Source organism: Ursus americanus, chromosome 12 (assembly GCF_024610735.1).
Source record: "Ursus americanus isolate L20-20 chromosome 12, mUrsAme1.1.p, whole genome shotgun sequence".
Lineage (NCBI taxonomy): Eukaryota > Metazoa > Chordata > Mammalia > Carnivora > Ursidae > Ursus > Ursus americanus.
The window spans coordinates 65,899,174-65,921,208 of record NC_142138.1 but is presented as its reverse complement, the minus strand read 5'-3'; the positions used below and the strand labels follow the sequence as shown (position 1 = coordinate 65,921,208).

General features: G+C 41.2%; 1 protein-coding gene across 3 annotated transcripts in view; it reads left to right on the top strand.

Annotated features, from left to right (window-relative positions):
* TBX15 (T-box transcription factor 15) overlaps positions 1–22,035 on the top strand; it is a 102,616-nt gene that overhangs the window by 56,224 nt on the left and 24,357 nt on the right. For all 3 annotated transcript variants that reach the window (XM_045801395.2, XM_045801397.2, XM_045801396.2), the window contains exons 3-6: positions 4,213–4,314; positions 6,038–6,209; positions 7,277–7,444; positions 18,194–18,258. In XM_045801395.2, the coding sequence (XP_045657351.1) occupies positions 4,213–4,314; positions 6,038–6,209; positions 7,277–7,444; positions 18,194–18,258 (507 nt within the window). The remainder of the gene's footprint in view (positions 1–4,212; positions 4,315–6,037; positions 6,210–7,276; positions 7,445–18,193; positions 18,259–22,035) is intronic.

Here is a 22,035-nt window from a genome sequence, read left to right as displayed (position 1 = left end):
ATCTTGTGTTTACTATGATTTTGCTGTTTTCCTCCAAGGGCCATTCCAGCCTCTAAATCACCTCTACACTCACAAACATTTTCTACGTACAAATGTATTTCAGCCCATATGGGAGATCGATGTTACATAAAGACCAAAAGGTAGATTTCCAAAGCAAGTGTTACTTCATCATCCAGTGCTTTCGAGAGAAAAAGTTTGCTCCCCAAACAACAGCTTGCATCTCCTAAAGCATTAAAAGCAGCCAGATGTTTTTGTAAGATTTTTTTTTGGTAAGGACTGGGTTTGGTACATGTCTGAGCCCTGCTTATTGATCCATGTGTTTTATTGTTGGCTTGAAATTATTACAAAACTTTAATGGCAATCCATGGAAACTCTTGCAAAACTATGTAGGATGATAAAAGTTTTTAAAATACGGTTTCTCTTGAAATAAACACTTTTAATTAAGCCATTCTTTCACTGGCATCTTTTAGTTTTCCATAGTTAGGCATCTGTTTTGTGCTGGATACTCAACATATGTTATGTCATTTAGACATCACAGGAATCCTATGAGATAGGATATAATGATCCCATACGTGGGTGAAGAGGCAAAGGCTGAAAGAAGTTAATCATGGAACTTTACATCAAAAGCTTAGGATGTACTGTATGGTGACTAACATAACATAATAAAAAATTATTATAAAAAAAAGAAGTTAATTAACTTGACTAAGGTCACAGGGGTAGTAAAGGGCAGCTCCAGAATTCCACACAAATCTGTCTGGCTCTAAAACAATGGTCTTAACTATTTATAATTCCACACTGTTAAGAAATGGTTGTAGTTTTTGCCCCTTGGATTAAAACTGAAAATGATTTAAATACAAATAAATTTGGACTAGGCTTTTGAGTATATAGGAATAGTTAATTAAAGTAAAAACAGTTATGCTGCTTTCATATTTTCAAAGCCAATCCACATAGACTCATGTCATGGGGACCAAAAAGACCCACCCAATTGGTCATAAGTTGTCTTCATGTAGATAAAGCTCCCAATACAATAATACATCACAAAAACACAAGGTCAAAATGAACCCAAAATCTTGTTCATTTTATTTCTCCTTTGGAACCTTCTTCCTTCTCTAAGTTTTGGTAGTGAATAAAATGATTAAAAGGCTTCTCAGGAGGAGCAACTCTGAAGGGGAATTATTTCCAATACCATCTCCTTTTTGTTGCTTGGGTTTCAGGTCTATTTCTGTTCCACATTTTGAGATGTTATGGCTTAGAAGGAAACAACAATTCAAGGAAAAAGTTTTTATTCTTCTTAGTTTTTGGCAAGGGGGTTTGTTTGGAGAAAGGGGAAAATATTACTTTTTTTTGTCTGTAAGATTTTCCAGTTTTTTGTTTTGGGTTTTCACTTACTACTGTGGATTTTGTGTATTCCAGTCATTTTCATCTTTGATATCATTCCCTCGTTCCCTGCACTTCAATGAATTCAGTTCACCCAAACACCTTTTTCACAGCTTTCCTGTGACCTCGTTTCATGATTTGTTCGGTAGTGTTTTCATTTCCACATCTCTGCCTTCAGAAATTCACTTGATACCTGGATATACCCGGATATTCCCAGTACAAACATATACAGCTTGTTCTTTGTTAGGGTTTAGATATGTTATTCATTGCTTCTTTATTGCATTGCCTCAGCCTTTGATGTTGTTCCATGTAACTCTGCTCAAGTAATTCCAGAACAACTCGAACACATACAGATAAAGCTTTCTCTTCACCTCCTCCCGATGCCTCAAGTCTGTTTCTTCCTTTTCACTTCATTTTCCTTCCTTTGTAGTATCCTTTCCAATTTTAATCTCAATTTTCATTTTCTTAGTTACATTAGTTTTGTATGACTCTCTGTTCTTTTTCCTGCTCAGATTTTAGTCACCATCTACTTCTTCTCACTCTCCAAACTGTAATCCTGTTGATTCAGAGCTATTGCAGTCTACAGAGCCCTCAATCTTTGAATGTACCAACGTAATCTGTAGAATCAGCACCATGGACAGAGGTGCTTGTAGGGATTAATGGGTTTGGAAGACACAAAAATTGGCCTAAATTTAACCATAAAATTAAAACCAAACACATCTCATTTTGTGAATATGAAAGGTTAGTTTTTCCCTCGGGTGTTATGACTTCACTTGATATTCTGTGCCAAAATACTGGCAAAAAGAAAAAGCAACTTTTGGTAAGTTTTTAAGAAGAAAATTCAAACGTAGTCATAGAATTTCAAAGCAAGAGGTCACTTTAGAGATTATATAGTCCCTTTTCTTGGTTTTATAGGAGATAAGGTTAAATAACTTTTCCAAAGTCACACATCTCATTCATTTAGAACTTGGGTATTAGTAAGAAACTGGTATCTTCACTCAAGGTCATGTGAGTGTTCCAGACAGAACAGGTATTGAATTTAAAAACACCTACCCCTTTTTCTTGGAGTCATGAAGAAAAGACATTCATCTCTTGCAGTGTAACACAGCCTCCATAGATGGCTGAGAGGAACCACATTTTCTTACCTTAGATAGCAAGTGAGAGGACTTTTCTTTTCATCCCTGACAAGGTCCTCTCCCACCATTTATAAGTACAAGGCAATCATAAGTCATTGTTATTAAGAAGGGGATTACGGTTTAAATGTAAATGTATATACATTAAGGTTTCCAAATTTTTGGAGGGAATTAACGTGGATCAAAGTGCTTAATCTGTAGTGAATGCTTGATTTAGTCATAATTAGAAGTCCACCATTGGATTTCATTAGCTCACCATAAGACTAAAATATAAGGCTTTCTAATTAAACTTGTGAGGCTAGAGGTAGAAAATCCAGAATGATATACCAGCAGAAGCTTCTGAAGAGTCATAAAGTAGGATAGAAGGAATGGTTGTGCATTATTCTTTGTAAATATTTAAGAATTAGCCATCATTCCTATTAAAGGTCTATGGTCTCTCTTGTGCCTTCCCCCAAATATGATTATGATGCCATTGACCTACTACACAGGATACTTGCATTTTGAGTTGCTTCTGGTGAGCAGTGCAGTGTGTGACTAGCACAGAAAGCCCCTCATGTAAACTAGGGCACATATGCACGATGGCTGTCTAGGGTCAGGGTATGGTCTATGGCCGTGAAATGGAGCAAAGCCAATTAGGCTGTATGTGGATCAAGCCTGTGACCTTGACCTCATTAGCACCGTGCTCTGCCCAGCTCCCTAACTGGCCCCAGATGGTTAAGCTTAATGCAGCATTTTGTGTACAAGTACCCTAGAGCACATTCAGGCAATCCAAATTTTTTGAACTGAGCACTTTTTATGTCTGACTTCTAAATGAATGACATACAAAAGAGTTTGATGTTTTTCTTCTTTCTTATGGTTAAAGAAGAATGGAGAATTTTATTCTAGATCCTTGAAACTCAGTACTCTTCTGGGTTGCTCCCTCTCCTCCTCTTCAATTATGAGAGTAGTTGTAAAGTGCCATATCCTGACCTCGCTTGCTTTGGCAAGTTTAACAAGCCATTGTGGTAGAAACAAGGTATTGCCCAGAGGCCACTAGAATTCATTTGGTATTTGCTCCCTATTCCACAGGGTCTTCCTTCTGACACACATGTTGACAGCCTGAGAACTTGCAGAAATTTTTCTAAAGTCTTATGCATTAAAAAACCCTCAACTTTGTTGGCCCTTTGTTTGGGGAATGGTAGCCTCTTCCTTTTTTCCTCTTTTCTTGAGAGATTACTTTTAAATAGATTCATCAATCAAAAAATATTTCATCATCACCTCCAATCAACTGTGATAAGCTACTTGAGTAATAAAAGCATAAGTTATTCGAATATGTTAAGTGTAAGAGTGTAAGTATTTTCAAGAATGTTATAGTCTGATAGGAAATATATGTGTGGATACACATACATTGTTTATCTGCCTATCTATCTAATCACATTAAAGATTAACTAATAATATAAATCGGTATGGTATGAGCTCTTGGAGTGTATGAATCATCAAATAGGTCAATTTAAGTTAAAAAATAGTACTATTTCAACAATGAGTCCTCAGCATATTTTATAGTAATAATTTCCAAAGTGTAAAAAAAGCAGCCAACTTGGGAATTAGTGGAGTTGGACTTTGGTGTGCTTAACGTTCTTGATAAGAAGAGACTCTTTAAGCTTTTATTCCTGCTACTTCTCCCCCTCTGATTGTTGAGCTTACTGCCTATTCCCCTTCATAGGAGGATGTTTCCTGCCATGAGAGTGAAAATCACTGGCCTGGATCCACACCAGCAGTATTACATAGCAATGGACATTGTGCCTGTGGACAATAAAAGATACAGGTAATGAAGACTCTGGGGTGTGGAATTGTGGACATCACCAGCATTCCAAGACAGTTCTTGAAACTCATTAGATGAAGCATTTTCACAGTGCACTGTACAATGCACTATACAAGGAACAAGGATGGAGGATATGCCAATAGCCTGTAGCAAAGCGCAATGCAAGAAGTAGTCACTCATGGTTGGAAATCAGGACTTAGTAATGGTTTGGTCTGGAATCCTCCCTATGTCTCTGGAGAAAGTGGAACTATATAGTGTCTGCCAAGTTACAAAAATCAAATGGATATTAGGTCTAAAATGAATTCAGTTAATATTGAAAGTGATTAACATATTGAATGATTTCGTTTATGAAATGCTAAATGAGTTGAGATGATTTATTTTGGAGAGGTGGAGGAGAAGTGGACCAGTGCAGTATATTGTATCTTATATCTCTGATGGATTACCCTGTGGATGATGGAGGGGATGAAGAGGAGAATTGGGTAAGATTTCAAGAAAAACATTTAGTAAAGGAAAATTATTGTTTATCAATATGGGTTGTGAGCAAGTTTGTTAAATAACTTTCCTTCAAAGTCATTACAGTCCAACACAATGTATTTGTCTCTTGGATGGTTTACACATAGTTCTTGTTTGACACAAATTGTGGCTTAATCAATCTGTAGAGATGTCGATCAGATCAGTGAATTGTGGCTCATTTTTGAAGTGTTTGAGAACTTGGCGCCAAACCTATGAAGTAGAAGGGGTGAGATGAATAAATGGGAAAGACCGGGCCTAGTATGGTAGAGTGAGAGAGCTGGCCAAGAAAGAAGTTATCTGGATGCAGAACTTAGGACAGGAGATGGTTCCAATCTGTTTTAGAGGATCTTGTGATTTGGACTGAGTACTTCTGTTTGCTAGCATCCAGGTCCTGGGTGGTCCTCTATAAGTGAAAATCGGGGAGGTGCCAAATCCATAGAGAACTCTTCAGAAGTACAGGGCAATTGGCAAACTCTGGATAACTGACCTCTTTTGCTACGAACAACATCTCACTTCCAGTGGCTTTGTGGGAAAATAATGTGGATGATGATGATATTCAAAACTGGGTTCATCAAAGAAACACTAAAACACTAACTGGGAAGACTTGGTGGTATTTTGGGAATGGTTGCACTGAGGCAGAGACCCTCCATTTTCATAGAAATGCCTCAAAATTCAGGTTCTCAGCAAGGAAATGGTTAATAAGTGAGAGGCTTGGAGGGTCTCTGCACATGGCTGTGTTTTATAGGACAATATGGAAGATGTTTTTAATAAGGAACCAAATCCTGAACAAGTGGCCAACGGATTATATGGTTTGCATTTGAAAGGTGAAAGGTTGCAGTAAAATACCTTTTCCATAGCTAGACACGTGGGTTCAGGATGCCTGTGTGCACACAGGGGTGCAAGGCAAGGAGAGGGAGAAGAAAGAAAAAGGACTGTGGGAATGTTTTCCTTGTGAGGGCTGCAGCTTTGATGATTAACCACAACCCTTTGCTGCCCTCCCCCACCCCACCTCTTTCTCCGTTTTCATCTCTATCTGATTGTCCCTGGTTCTCTACCCTACTTCTTTTCTCTCTTGTATTCTCTGTTTAATCCCTCCAATTTTCCATCTTGTCATCTGTCTGTTTCTCCTCTCTCCTGTCTCTACTGGTTTTCTGGGCCTCTCTTCCCTCTCTGTATCTGTCTCTGATTTCTCCTCTCTCCCTCTCTGCCTCAGATATGTGTACCACAGCTCCAAGTGGATGGTGGCTGGCAACGCGGACTCCCCTGTGCCCCCAAGAGTTTATATACACCCTGATTCTCTAGCTTCTGGAGACACTTGGATGAGACAGGTGGTCAGTTTTGACAAACTCAAGCTGACCAACAACGAGTTGGATGATCAAGGACATGTGAGTCAAAGAATCCCATCCATCTCCCTCTTCTTCCCCTTTTGGCTCTAGAGCTGGCTAGCCCTAGGCTTTTTGAAACAGGTAAAATAAGAAGTTCCATGCCATTGTGAGTCATTTTAAGTAAGTAGGCATATAAGTTCTTTTTTTCCTCTGGTGAAATTTCATTTACTACAAATCCAACATTTAGCAGACATCTGCAGTGCATCAGGTTGTGTTTATCAGACAGAGTTCTCATGTTCTGGGAACCCACAGTCTAGTCAGGGGAGAGTTTGAAGACAGAAACACCAGACAAGTTTAAAAATGGTGAAATCACAACATTCAGTGGAATAACTCACAGGGCAATAAATTCAGCGAAACAATGGAAGTGACAGGTTGGGCTAATTTGTCAAGAAATTTATGCATTTTTAAGAGAGGACTAGGTCATAAGACTTTCTAGGTATAATGAGAGCACTTGATGTTATTAATTTATCTTTAGTGGCAAGACATACATAGAACTTTCACTGAATGCCAGGATCCAGACTGGGTGCTACAGGAAAATTGAAGAACTGAAACCATGGCTCTTATCTTTAAGGAAATGGCATTTTTCAAAAGAAGGGAGAATGCAAGTATACCATTCACTCTCACAGTGAGTGGGCATACATTTGGTAACAAAGTGCAAATAACACCTTATAGAATTTAAAGACAGCATTAGGCCCATGATGAAACTTTGAAGCAGGAAGGAGCAACTGTCGCATAGCAGAGGTTCTGAGACCTGCTAGTGGAGTGTTGTCTTTTAGTATTAGGACAATTGTTCAGTATCGTCCAGTTAAGGCAAGCATACGGCATCCACCACCCATGATTGGGATACTCTGATGTATGGGTCCATGTAATGCTATCCGGTCACTTAGTCCTTCCTGCCGCGGGCAAGTACACTGACTTCCAGTTTCTTGTACATCTCCCCCCCTTCCAACCCCAATCTGTGTTTTTCCTATAATGCTTCTATCCTGTGGTTGTATTTGCATGAGAGCTTGAAAAGATGTAGGGACCTTTGAACAACTCTGGCATAATGTGGCCCCTTCTCATTTCAGATCATTCTGCACTCTATGCACAAATACCAGCCTCGAGTTCATGTGATCCGCAAGGATTTCAGCAGTGACCTTTCACCCACCAAACCTGTCCCTGTTGGGGATGGAGTGAAAACATTCAACTTCCCTGAGACCGTCTTTACCACAGTTACAGCCTACCAGAACCAGCAGGTAAGAGGCTGCCTTTGAGAGTCTCCTGCTATATCTGCTTTTAAAGGAGCTTATTCATGGCTTTGGTAAGAAATACTTAGTCCTTCTGCATGACACTGAAGAACTGGAATGAGAGATGCCAGGCTTGCGTGCAAACACCATGTTGGTGATGACAAGGCTGTGATGCCTAGTAGCAGCTGGTATAGTCTAGATTTAGATCAAAGACAAAATCTTTGACCGGGAGGACCAAATCTCCTAAGTCATTTTCATGTCTCTCTGTACTTGTACCCATGTTCATGGTCTCTCCTGCATCCTGGCAAATGTTCCTCATCATTTGTAATTCCTTTTCAAGTACCAAGGTTTGATTCATTCCTTCCCTCTTCTCTGCAATTTTCTGTGTATCCCTGAATCGGCTACATCAAAGTCATCAAGTCTCTTGAACTCCGTTGAAGACCCACTGCTTCCATTTACACTATCAGACTAAATTTACCTCTGTGTGACCACCAGCCACACCCTAACATCTGTGTTTTTATGTCAGCAATATGTTCATTCATTCCATAAATGTTTGAGAACTTGAGAGCTTTTCATAGTCCAAGCTTAGTAGAGAAATCGAGCAAATTAGGACTTATTTCTCCATAAGCAAAAAAGAGTTTTAGGTAAGTGAAAGACTTGTAAATGCTTAATGATAAAACAATGGAATAATTTAATGACAGAGACGTGGACAGGGTGTTCTTGCCTGGGGGAAGTTTTGCTGGAAGAGCTGATGCTTTCTCTGATGATGAGACACACTTAAGAATTGGCCAGATTGGGGTACCTGTATGGCTCAGTTGGTTAAGCGTCTGCCTTCGGCTCAGGTCATGCTCTCGGGGTCCTGGAATCAAGCCCCATGTCAGGCTCCCTGCTCAGTGGGGAGTCTGCTTCTCCCTCTGCCCCTTCTCCTCCCCCCCTGCTTATGTGCTCATGCTCTCTCTCTTTCTCAAAAAATAAAGTCTTGAAAAAAAAAGAATTGGTCAGACTAATGGGGGAAGTATGGGAGGGTGGGGTATGGAGAGAGGGAGAGAGACACCAAGTCTGGAATTGTTTTTTTTTTTTTTTTAAGATTTTATTTATTTATTTGACAGAGATAGAGACAGCCAGCAAGAGAGGGAACACAAGCAGGGGGAGTGGGAGAGGAAGAAGCAGGCTCATAGCAGAGGAGCCTGATGTGGAGCTCGATCCCACAACGCCAGGATCACGCCCTGAGCCGAAGGCAGACGCTTAACCGCTGTGCCACCCAGGCGCCCCACGGAATTGTTATGGGCATTCTAGACAATGTTCTTTTTTTGTGGAGCATGAGTAGATGGTTTTATAAGTGATCTCACTTTATGCAATTCCCTGAAAGTTGCATATGAATCTCATTTTTTTTTGCAAATTAGACTGTATTTCATCTTTTGACAATTTGTCTAATTAATAGGATCCTGAAGTGAATCCTTTTCTGAAAGTAAGAGTTTTGCTTGATTATTTTGCTTGAAAGTCTGCACATTTTTATTTTGGGCCCACTTGGAGCAAAATTAACTTCTACCATAATATTGAGATATCTACCACAAAAGGTATCTTTTGTGTTGGTTACTATGCTTAGTGCTCTGACAAAGAAAGAAATAGAGGAAAAAATATTCATTTACTAAGTATTTATTGAGTGCTTACTATGTGCCAGGCAAGTGAAGGTGAGTCATATAATCTTTGGTTCATATAGAAAGATTATTTTGGTCTTCCATAGTGCATTTCTTAGATGTTCTTTGCCTCCAGAGGAATTTGGTATACAACCACCCTTCAGTCTGGTAGACAAGTACTATATGCTTGTTGGGCTTTCTCAGCAGCTGTAAAGCATTCCCAAATTTAGATGTTCCTTGTGGTTGCCACATTTGATCTAAAGTAGAAGAAGAGTTTTAGTTCGCTTTGGGTGCTATTTAAAAACTATTGAACCCCCTCAAACTCCTTAGGTAGTAACAGAGCAGAGGCCACAGAGGGTCCTTATAGGAATCTTTAATAATCAAGATTTTTCAAGCTCTGAAACAAGAAGGTGCAGCAATATAGACATGCCCTTTGGAGCAGCTGGAACCTTGGGATTAACTGTGGTTCAGAAGAGAGGGAGCACAAGTCTAAGTTCTTTGAATAACTGATTGGACTTTTTCCCAAGACACCCAGCCACCATTTTAATCATTAGTTTCTCATGAAGGCAGAGATGTGGCGACAAATATTGCAACTTTAGAATTTAGTAGGGCAAACTAGAACACTGGTAAGTGAACATTCTGCTGCCTCACTGAGGTCAGTTGTAGAAGCCACAAGGGTCAGGACTGTCACCCAAGCTGAAATTAAAAAGGTACAACTCACTGTGACAATGTGAAAGAAAGAAGACCAAACATGGCTGCCTGAAATCCCCTCTTCTACCTTCTCTCACAGCATTCCTGTGTCTGAGGACATTCTACTTGTATGAAAATTTTCTCTTCATCTGGACTGGGTTGGGGGCAGTGGTGGTTTGTTGGGGGTGGGACACCATGCCTAAATTCGTGGGGCTTGGTAGTAGCCTACCTGGTTTGATTTCTGACCTTTCCACTGACGAATTGTATGACCTTGAGCAAGTTTCTTAACTCACTTAATCAGTGTTTCCTGGCCTGAAAATGTTCTGGCCTCATCAAGTTAGTGACGAGAACTAGATGAGGGAACACGCATAGAGTCACTGGCACAAACTCGGGATCTGATTACTAGTAGTCAGCCTACACTTGTCAACGGCTGGGTCTGCACAGGCCTGAAGAGGAGTGGGGAGTAGAGGCAATTTTACAGAATAAATTGCTTATTAAGGAGAAAGTGGATCGTTGGGAATTGGAGGACCTGCATTGGCTCTTGAAGGTATTATAATCAATAGGTAACCAGTTTGATCTTTCTGTTCTCATGTCATGTTGGTGAATTCATGATGTGCTGACATTCAAAATAGATGAGTCATGCATACTCACTTCTGCCCTGTTTGAAATTAAGATAACAGCTTTTGCCCGTTTAACAAGTCTTCGGTCCCCAGATACATCAACAAGCACGATCATTTAACATTCCCTTTGGCTGTGTAGATATGATTTCATATAACACAGTGTCTTCTAGTAAAGCAAATTAACCTCAGGACTTTTCCCCTAGGAATCTGGGGGTCTGCATCCTGTTACCTAGCAATCATTTTCAGACCTGTCACGGAGATGCTGGGCAGCATAAACCATTCTCTTTTGTGAGCTAGATAGATCACCTACTACTGTGTTTTTATTTCCCTCAACTGTCTTGAATGAGAACAGTTACTATTTTATGGCAAAATTATTTACTTCATGTATTTCTTTTAAGGGAACTGTTAGGAGGCATGAGAGACTAAAGAGGAAAAGTCAGTGGGAGGGGGTCCTCATTGTTCTCAGGAGCACAATGAGGGAAGGACAGTGAAAGGAATGGAGTGAAGTGAAATGTTATCCACTTTTCCTAAGGAAAGGCAGTGGGCTAGCCCTTTGGAGACCTGGGGTTTTGTCCTCAATGTCCCACTAGCTACTTGTGTCACTCTAAGCAAGGTATTTTCTTTCTGGGTTTTGACTTCTTCCTCAAGAAAAAGCATTTGGCCTCTGTTTTCTAAGTTCTCTGTTAGCTCTGAAATCATAATTTCTTCCTCTTTTTTTTTTCTGGCATGTTTTTAATTGAGAGTGGGGAACAGTTTATTGTTTTCAAGCAGAGACAATCAATACACACAAATATTGAAAATTATTCGACTGTTCAGTCGTGTCAACTCTTTTTTAACCCCTACAAGAGTCGAGACAGTAGAGATGTAGCAAGCCCACACTTGAAAGGTGGAAACTTGGTGTTTTGTTGCTGGTAAACAAAACATTCCAAGCTATACTATTCATTTGTCACCCTGGCCAGTCCTCTCCATAGTTAAAGCCTGTGTTTCCTGTTGGCTTCCACCTTGCCAAGGCTGGCTGGACACCTGACTCTCCACACATCCAATCTGCCACTAAACTAGGTTGCTTCTACTGATGGAATGTTTTCTTCTTTCTCATCTTACTGCTTTTGCCCTTGTTCTGGACCTGCCCTCCCTCCACCTTAGGCTGTTGTGACAACTTCCAGCCGAGTTACCTGGACTACAAGGTTAATGTCTCATGAGCCATCACATGTATTCACTGAGGGATGGGTCTTTCTAGAGCACAGCTCTGATTGCATCATTTCTCTGTCAAAAGTTATTGACTCCTCAGTGCCAAAGGGTGTATATATACTCCAAGATCCCAAGTCTTTCCTTTAAGGTCCTCTGTAGCTAGTTACCAGCTGCATTTCTAGGCTCATTTCCCACTAATCGTCATCACGCATTCACAGGAGTTCAGCAATCTAGTTAGAGTTTTACTGTTGTTTGCCCTTTGTAGCTGCTTTGCTTTTGGTTGTGCTGTTGTCTTTCCAGGAATGACCTTTCTGTTCATCTTTATCTGTCTAGCTTCCTTCTATCTTCGAGTTCAGTACAAACACAAACCTTCCCGACATTTCCCCTACAACGTTCCTTACATTTTTCAGCTGCAAATGAGCTTTCCCTCATCGAACTGTTAGTGCTTCGTATGTCTCTCATGACCCTGTCACATTCTACGCTGTGCACGTGACTAATCTTTCTCTCAATATTTTGAGCTTTTTGAGAGCCAAACATTGTGCCTCTACCAAACCCGGTGTGATACGGTAGAAAACAGCAGGACGGGCGTTAGAAGACTCAGGTTCTAGACCCAACTCTGCAGTTGACAGAATGTACTGCCTTTGACAAATCGCTCCACCTCCGAATCCTCATTTGCAAATCGGTGGTTTGCTTCTCAGCTACCAGTCTACGGAGACATTTTTTATAGTCCACTGAAAGATGAGAAAAATAAAGGCAGAATAGGGGCGGTTTATACCTATAAGCACTCACTTAAATAGACTGGATTTTATTTTGTCCTTTTAGATACTAAAATGTCATTTATTTTATGAAATGATGATGGGAGGAGATCGTGGGTAGGTGTAATTCTTTTTGTTTGATAGAATAAAGACCTGGAATATCAACGTTGATCCTTCAAATGTTGGAGGGAGGGAATTAGAATTGTCCTGAAGCCCAGAAACCATGAATTAAGAAGAAGGACCCTTCCATCTGTGTAATTCTAAGGCATTTGTGTGTGCTCCGTAGTGCACAGCACTGAATATATGCTTGGAAAAGGACTGAATGAATAATTAGCCAACACACCTCCACTACCAGTTTCCTTACATAGATGTGGTCCCGCTTCTTTGGATATAAGTAGTCGTGAAATGTGAAGAAAGAGTTTCTATTTTCATGAAATATTTTATGCTTTTCTTTCCCCCCTTCCCATTCCTTCCTCCTACCCTTGCTGACTGACCCATAGACTCCCAGGGCTGCTAGCATACTGAAGTTATTATTACTATTATTTGCTCTTGGAGTGCCAACTTGGCAGGCTTAGGGCCGAGAGGAAGGTACACCATGCCCAGCATCTCATCATGGAGAATAAAGTGGTAGAGGTGGGAAGAAAGGTGACTCTACAACTGTATGCTTTTTCTTGGAAGAAGCTGACGCCAACATGTCCTCATGGAATTAGCAGGAAATTTCCATTGCAGAGTCTTTGTCTTCTCTAAGGGGAAAAGCCTGCTGAACCTTGATTTTTTTTTTTTTTCCAAACAGGAAACTAGATTTCAAAAAGACACAGCCTTGTTCTCCTCAGGTAACACAGTCTTATTTCTTGATGAGAATTGGCTACATGAACCAGATAGGAAGTCTGAAACCACAGCCAGGTTTGTGTAAGCAAATCCAATAGGAGTTCTGAGCCACTCATTATATCCTAAACTATTGAGCCAGTTGTGCTTTAACTTTCCAATCAAATCAAGGCAGAGGTTTTTTATTTTTTATTTTTCATATGGGCTGTTTTTTTTTTCCTTCCCTGATGAACACCTTTCAAAGCAATATGGTAAAAAAAAAAAAAAAAAAGAATAACTAAGAGAGTGTTAATAAGGGAAGGCCTTTTCAGCCTTGGTATTGTAAAATCATACTCAGGATATTGAAGTTTCATTTTTTTTGTAGGTTGTGCAATTTATATCTGCGCTGTGCACTGTGAGGTGTACCTCATTTATTAACTGCCTGGACGTTTCTAGGCAAAAAGTCAGTGAAAATGATTAAAACCAAAGGTGGCAAGCCAGCAACCACCTCTTTGTGTTCTATGGTCTTCGATGACTCAGACTGTACAAATCAGGATAATGGAAATCAAATCAGGGAAGAAAAATGCTTCCCCAACCTCTGAGCTTTCTCCTCATCATTGGAGCAGGTTTGAACATGACTGCTATAGAATAGTTTTAGGTCCACGGACAGTTACTAATAGACCTTGTTCTGGCCAGGGGGACATTTGAGACTTCTGTCTGTGGTGCTGCAGTGAAAACAGATAGGATCGAGGGAGTTGTCTGGTCTGTATTCTCTAAGGCTTGTTGTGGCTTTGGGGCTGCTAATCCCTGTTTCCCACATTATTCATTCATGCACTCGCTTACTCACTCTTTCACTTGCTGAACAAATATTCATTGAGCCCAAAGAGCATATCATGTTAGGTTCTTAATAAGATGGTGTAGAAAATAGGCATGGTTCTTATCTGAAAGCATCTGATTTTGGAGGGATGATCAAGGAAGATCTCTCGCAGGAGGTAACGTTTAGATTGAGACTTAGGACGAGGCATCAGCTGTGTGAAGGGCACAGAAAAGAACATTTTGTTTTTGACTGGTGGTGGAGTGAGTGTAAGGGGCTTGAGCAGGGAAAGAGCTTGATACACTCCATCACTGAGAGCAGCTGAATTTGGCGGGGCCTGTGGCCCAGGTGTAGAAGAGTGTGGGTGGGGGTGGATAGCCAGGCAGGGATCCTGCAAGGCCAGCCAAGGAGTTTGGGTTGAGTTTTGAGTAGAGTGGTAGCCACTGCTGAGAATGACATGGTCCACGTACGTGTTAACCAAGATCACTTTGGTTGCTGTGTATACCAGACAGGGATAAGGGTGGAAAAAGAGAGATTTGTCCCAAGGTTATGTAGAGTAGTTTAGTGAAAAGATGACTGTGTTCTGGTCGAAGGTGGAGAGGTGGAGACTGACAGCCATATTTGTGTCTAATTGATAAACTTAACTGTGGAGTAGTGTTGAAAATTAACTATTCAAATGAGCCTCCCGCACTACTCCAGATGGCCTCTAGATGTGTGGTGTGTGCGCGGGGCAGAGGCACTGGGGCTTATGAGTCCTCATGTCGTTGCTTGTAGGTCCCTTGCTGTGGGCCTCGCTGGCCTCTGCTGGTGACTGTCATGTCTGGTCTGGGCCTTGGGTCCCTTGTGTAGACAGGCTCTACTGATAGAAGACTGCTGAGCTTGTGCTGTCATGTTTTTGCCTCAGTTGGATCTCCTGGGCCTTCCTGGCTGGCTCAGCCTCACCTCAGGGCTCATCTAGGTCCTCTGTTGGGCTCCTGCCTAAGCTGTAGTGCCTCTGTGTTAGGGTCACCCTGCCTTCCCTGTCATGGCATGTGAGGACCTCTAAGTCCCTGGCCCACCACAGAAGGATGACAGGAGGCATGGAGATGCTAACTTGTCCTCTTCCTGATTCCTCAGGCCAGGCGGCATTTTTACTTTGATGCAGCTGGCCCTGAGTATGTGTGGAGCTTGCCCTGCCAGTTTGCCTCTGAAGCTCCCTACCCGCACCCCTGGATTTTGGTTTGAGTAGGGAGCTAAGGCACATGTAAGTCGACCTGCTTGCTTCTCTTTCATCTGTTTCCTCTTTTTTCATACTCCACTGAGGGGGAAGGGGAAGATCTTTTACTTCTTTTCCCACTTGATAAGAATTCACCTTAAGGGGCGCCTGGGTGGCTTAGTAGTTAAGTGTCTGCCTTCGGTTCAGGTCATGATCCCAGGGTCCCGGGATCAAGTCCAGCATCAGCATCAAGCCCAGTATCGGGCTCCCTGCTCAGTGGGGAGTCTGCGTCTCCCTCTCCCACTCCTGCTGCTTGTATTCCCTCTCTCACTGTCTCTGCCCATCAAATAAATAAATAAAATCTTAAAAAAAACCTGAAGAATTCACCTTATGTCACATCCTTGTCTTCCACAAGACAGCAGGTTTTGTGCCCCTGCTGTCATTTGCATCCCCTTTCTATGTTATGCAAGATACTAGTAGGAGCTGATGCTACCCGACTGGCTCTTCATATGGGAATCACAGAACTATGGATTATTGAGGTTGAGAATGCTTTGGTTTATTCCTCCAAATTATTGTCCTTGTTACCCTGGGGATTCGTAGGCGTCGCCCAAGTTGTCAGCACGAGCATCAGCTGGGATCATTGCTAAAATCGCTTTCTGCCTATAGGGTATGTAAATGCCCAGGCAGGACAATAAAGGCTTTCTGTGATATGTCTCAGGGCAGCCTGTCCTGCCTCTGGCTGCCTCCCTTCCCATATTCTGTGCTCTGGCCTAATTGGACTTTTCGGTGCTTCTCATGTGCACTTTATTCCGTCGTGCTTCTCTACGTCCACGCTCTGGCTTCTGTAGGCCATGTCTTATGAAATGCTTCCCTTGTTCCTTTCTCCCCTTTTTGCACTTTTCACTAAAGTCCTACACATCCTTTGAGGCCTGGCTCATGTGGTGTCTCTGAGGTGAAACCTCAGAGCCCTTCAACTTGGAACTCATCGCTGCTCCCTCTGAAGCTCTCATTTGCCTTTATTGCAAACCTTACCAATTCCCGTTTCGTGTTAGTGTATTAGTGTATTTGTCTGCTTTTTTCTTCTAGATTGTAAGCTTCTGGGGCGGGGGGAACCAGGCAATACAAGCCCTGTATGGACTATATATCACCATCACCTGTGCCTCCTGTCACCTTGCTTTGCACACAAATGTACTTGATAAATAAATAATGAGTACACAACCACACTACATAAAGCTCTCTAAATCTCACATTAAAAGCTTTCAAACAAGTACCGGGGTGCTGTTTTTCCTAACATTTGGTGGCACTTTTCTATTAAATCTCCACGCAGACCTCTTGGCCTGAGATAGAATGAGCTGTGGGAAGCAGGTTTTCAACCTTTTCTCCCAGGCCCATGAAATAGAATGTCATTTTATTTACAGGGGTCTGTGGAGGCCCCCAAAACATGGCTGCACAATCATATATCAGAAACCCCTATCATAAATGAGCCGGACAGGATAAGCCAACTTGAAAGAGAAAATAAAATATTATAACCCCAACTTGAAAAGAAAATATGGTGTGTGGTTTATTGCTGTGGATTATGGAGGAAGAAAGAACGGATTTTAAGTCAAAAACAGAAAAGCAGTGACAGTCTTTAAACTCAATACAATATCCACAGGGCAGACACTCGACTTTAGAGAGCCGAAGCTTCAGGCTCCTGCTCTGGGCTATAAAATAGATGTAAAATTGCTTTTGCGGCATTATTAGTGCTACATTATTAGTGTGCCATTCTAGAGGCAAGGAATGTTTTAGGGGAAAAAAATTAACTTTGGTACTTTCAAGTCAGAGTCTGTTGGTCAGAATCTCACATTGCATTTTAAAGACCTTTAAAGATTGCGGCACTGGGAAATTCCACTCTGACTAAGTGAGATGGAAGAGGGACTTGGAAAAGATTCACAACATAAGAAATAACGTTAGCCACCCTGGTGATAAGTTCTGCAATGATCAGAAATGGGAAGGTGGTCTTCAATAATGAGATTCCCTTCTTTCTACAATCACCTTCCCTTGAAAGTGCCTTGCCTCCTTTCCTGAGCTCCCTTGCCCCCACCCCGAAGTCTCTGTTGCTTGAAGACAGTGAGTCATTAACATCTGGTTTAGACACAAAAATATCAAAAATGCCTCCCATGACCAAGGCTGAAAATGGAAACGTAAGAACACATGTGGAACTTGTTGGTCAGGCTTGGTCTAGTCTGGGGGCACGGCGTGGTGTGTACAATCCTTGCTGAGTGCGAGGGGGCTAAGAAAAGATGTGACAGAGGGGCTTATGCTCTAAGTGGAGGTTGAGCCAGGTGGCTCCTGGGGACCCATCCAGCTTAGGTCACACAGTCGTTCGTGTCTTCTGATTTGCTGGTGAGCCTTGGAGACAGGGTGTAGCCAGCCCCACCGAGTCCCTCGTTTATAGATTTTCCTTTGGGTACAAACTTGATAAAAGTGTAGCTACTTTTAGTGTCTTTTACAAGACAATTTTAGGTCATTAAATGAACACTCTCGAGGGGCAGGGAAGGGACAACTAAAGTGAAATGTAAGTTTAGTTAATTACATGGTTCTCTCGGGCTGAGGTAGGTTGGGGGTCCAATTCCACTGGATTGGATTGACTGAATCCATTTGTTCACTATTCACTCAGTTGCTCACTTACTCATTCACTCAGCAAATGCTTTTCAAGTGCTTCCTGTGTGTCATGTCCCACAGACTTGACCATTGCCCAATTTTCTATTTCCGTGCCTTTGTATGTCTAGGCATGTGATTTATCACCTTTTTTTGGGGCAAGAAAGGTGAGCAGAAGAGAGTTTACAGTCACATACTGGGAAAACCTCAGGTTTTAGGGAGAAGTGGGTCAGGTGGGTCAGACATCTGGGTGCCAGGCCCAAGTCCTATATCAACTTCCATTTAAATCTCAGACTTCAAGGAAACTAAATAAAAACAACAGCTGTTACGAACAGAGTGATTTTTGTTAATTTTCCAGGAGCAACCAAAAAAGAAATCAGTTAATATAAATACAATTTATGTTCTTTGTTTCCAGATCACCAGATTAAAAATTGATCGGAACCCTTTTGCTAAAGGATTCAGAGATTCTGGAAGAAACAGGTAAGAATAATTGGGAAAGAGACTCTCTGACATTTCTTTTCTTCGCGACGTTATCCCCTCCCCCCAAGCACCTTTGGTGGCTTTTGGCTCCTGCTTTTTGGGGAACACTTGCACACTATGCCTCTGTGCTGACTCAAGCAAAGAGAGATGGATAGGTGACCCGAGAATCAAGAAGCTGTTCCCAAAAGGTTGAGTTTCCCAATATTTGCTATCACCAGACCAGATCCCTCATGGTGTTTTTCTCCCTACGTCATGCTTGGTAATCCAGTCACTTAAACCAGATTTTATGATGATTTATTATCATCAAAAATGGCTCCTTTTTCTGCTAAGTACTCTAGGTGGCCACAGCACCTACAGTGACACCTCATTTACTCTGTATTATCAAACGAGGAACTGTGGACAAATAAAAATGATCAGAAAATTAGCACCTTAAAGATTAGCTAAAAACTTTGTTAAAAATTTAGCCATTTTTCTCCTAAGAAATATTCCCCAAATATATGAGATGGTGCCTGCCTTATAAAGACAGTTTCTAGAACACGACCTTTGTTGATGCTGCAGCATCATCATTAGGTTGTCATGTAGGGAAACTCTTAGGAACCCCTGACGTTTGCAGGACTATTTGTCCTTGTTCTAAGAGGGCTTAGCAGCTGTGGCACTTTTCTGGTTAATTCTGCTTCTTTCTAAATCCTTTCTTTCCAGCCCTTCCTACATAAAATTAAAATCTGTTATCCAGAGAGCTGGGGGAGAACTGAAGTTGCTAGGGAACACAGATCTATCTAAGGTTATTCGGTCAGAAAAGCTCACTTTATATAAACCGTACTGAAACCACAAATGTGACACGTGTGTCTTGTAAAGTGTGTAGGCTTTGCAATAACTATTTACGTTAGCGTTCAGACATTTTCCTCATTTGGGGGCACTTCTTTACATCTGAATGACACAGACTGTCAGGAGTTACCTTTGCTATTCTCTCTGCAAGAGTTTTCAGATAAACTCTCTAGTATTATATTTAGAATCACTTCATAAACTACATAAGAGCACATTCTATTAGAACTCAGATTTATTTAATTTTTAAAAAAGATTTTATTTATTTATTTATTTTATTTTTTAATAATATTTTTTATTATATTATGTTAGTCACCATACAGTACATCCCTAGTTTTTGATGTAAAGTTCCATGATTCATTAGTTGCGTATAACACCCAGTGCACCATGCAATACGTGCCCTCCTTACTACCCATCACCAGCCTATCCCATTCCCCACCTCCCTCCCCTCTGAAGCCCTCAGTCTGTTTTCCAGAGCCCATAGTCTCTCATGTAGAACCCAGATTTATGCTAAAAATCATCTGTAGTGATCATTTCCTTTACAAAATTATTTATGGCAACACTTCTCTCTCTTTTTTTTTTTTAAGATTTATTTATTTACTTGAGAGAGAGAGAGTGAGGGCAGGGAAGGGCAGAAGAAGAGGGAGAGAAAAACTTTAGCAGACTCCTCACTGAGCTCAGAGCCCAATGTGGGGTGCAGTCTCATTATCCTGAGATCGTGACCTGAGCTGAAATCAAGGGTCAGGTGCTTAACTGACTGCACCACCCAGAACCCCCTGAAGCACTTCTTTTTTTTTTTTAATATTTGTTTTTTTAAAAATAATTTTTATTTTGTTATATTTATTTGTGTTTTAAATTCCACTATAATTAACATACTGTGTTATATTAGTTTCAGGTGTTCAATATAGCAATTCAACAATTCTGTATATTACTCAGTGCTCATCATAAGTGTGTCTTTAATCCCCTACGGAAGCAGTTCACTATGAAACTCTTATTGTATATTTAAAATGCATTTAGATTGCTATACAATTTTATTTGCCTCAGAATTTCTTAAGGTTATATCTACTGAGTAAAGGAAATTCACTTAAACTTCTAGTTTGAAAATGGCAGAATTGCGTAATGTGTCCTAGATCAAGCAACCAGTTAGTGGTGTGGCCACGCTAGAACTCAGGCACGAGAACTCTGGGCCAAATGCTTTTCTGTTCAGCGAAGACCTTCATCTTCAAAATTTAGCCAGTGAGGGATGCATACTTATTCCTTCCATTTGGGACAGTTCTCTTCCTGCCAGTTAGTTTATATTCCATGCTCAGGTCGTGGAACTTGCCTGTGAGCTGTGTCCTGTTGCTTCCTTTTCAGGGCTCTGCAGTCTAGGTTTGTGGAGGACCTTGCTAGTGAGGATGTGCTCAGAATAGAAGCTGGCCTTTCATAAAGAAGCTGCTAGGGTGTTTATGATCATTAGCTTGGAGTCCATGGATGGATTTCCAGGGTTCTGTGATTTCCTGGATATTATAAGGAAAATTGTGTGTGGATGAGCAGGTGTGCATTTTTCTGGGGGAGAGGTCTATAGCTTTCTCCAGATTTTTGAAAAGTTCCATGACCAAGAGTTAAGAATTTCTGCCCTAGACACTATGAGGGGTCAACCCTAATGACTTTAGTTATTCAACTACTTTCTCTTTCTTTCCCCCTGTATCTCCAGTGACATTTAGTATTTGTTTATTTTCTTCTTGGAACTCCAAAGATTGTTTTGATTTTTTCTTTGCTTTTTTCTTCCACTGGAGTCCTTATTTTTCAGAGGCGTGACCTAGAACAGAAAATTGGAATAGGCAGACTTTACTGAGCAGCATTGGAGCTCTGCTCTGAGAACTGGAGCCACACTTTAATCTGGGGAATACGACCATGTATCTTGAAGCATTTGCCTCTGGTTAGGAAATTGTGATGACATCTTGGTGCAAGTCCTGGGGTCCTCCTGTCTCCTCACTGGGCTGCAAGGGACCTTGACACCTCATTTGGCCCTGGCCTGAGTCTGCTTTGGGGCTGGTGAACGTCTTCCTGCTCAGGACAGACAGTTATTTGTTTGTCCTGTCTGGTGGGCTACTCTTCTTTGTAAGGACTCCACGAAAGCAGAACTATGGATCCTCAGCCCATTTCAGTGCCTTATTTATTTATTTTTCTGGATATTCTTCATGATGTATGCCCCATTAAAATCTGCAGGCTACTTTAAGTAACATTAGTAATTACCGAAATTATCTGTGATTGAACATTTACTGTGTTCCAGACCTTTTACTTAGGTTTTTTTTTCCTAATCTTTAAAATGACCTATATTTTACAAATGAAGAAGCTGAGGCTCAGAGAGCTTAAGCAGCTTCGCTAGTGTAACACAGCAAAGCTGGAGCACGGAGTAACTCCTGGGTTCACCTGACTTCAGAGCCTGTGAACCTTATGCTCTATCATGCTAACAGTTTAAACTCCACTTATTTTGTATTCAACAGATATGGAGAATAGAATGCTTCCTCTGAAAACCGTTCATTTACCTAAAGATACTATTCAAGTACCCAGAACCTTCTCTTTTCCAGATAAAACAACCTGTATGTTCTCCACCTGTCTTTGTAGCCTTCCCCATGTCTTTATCATGTATTTGCTGTAAACAAGGGGTTCCCTAGTAGAGGACAGGAAGTCAGGCTGAACTTCTGTAGCAGGTGAAACTGTGACATAATGACCTTGAAGTCCCCTGTCTCGTGAGAGGGCAAAGATGAATCATTCAATATACATGCCATCTTTGTCCACCAGCACTCTGGAAGGCTGGATTAATGTAGACCCACTGGGGGGCAGGTACAGGGGCCCTTGTCTTTAGTCTTTAAAAAGCTCAAAATGACCTGATAATGAGTCTTGAAATCTCACTCCCTGCGTGCAGGATCTGATGAGGGCAAGAATTATTATTGTCATTTTGCAGATGGG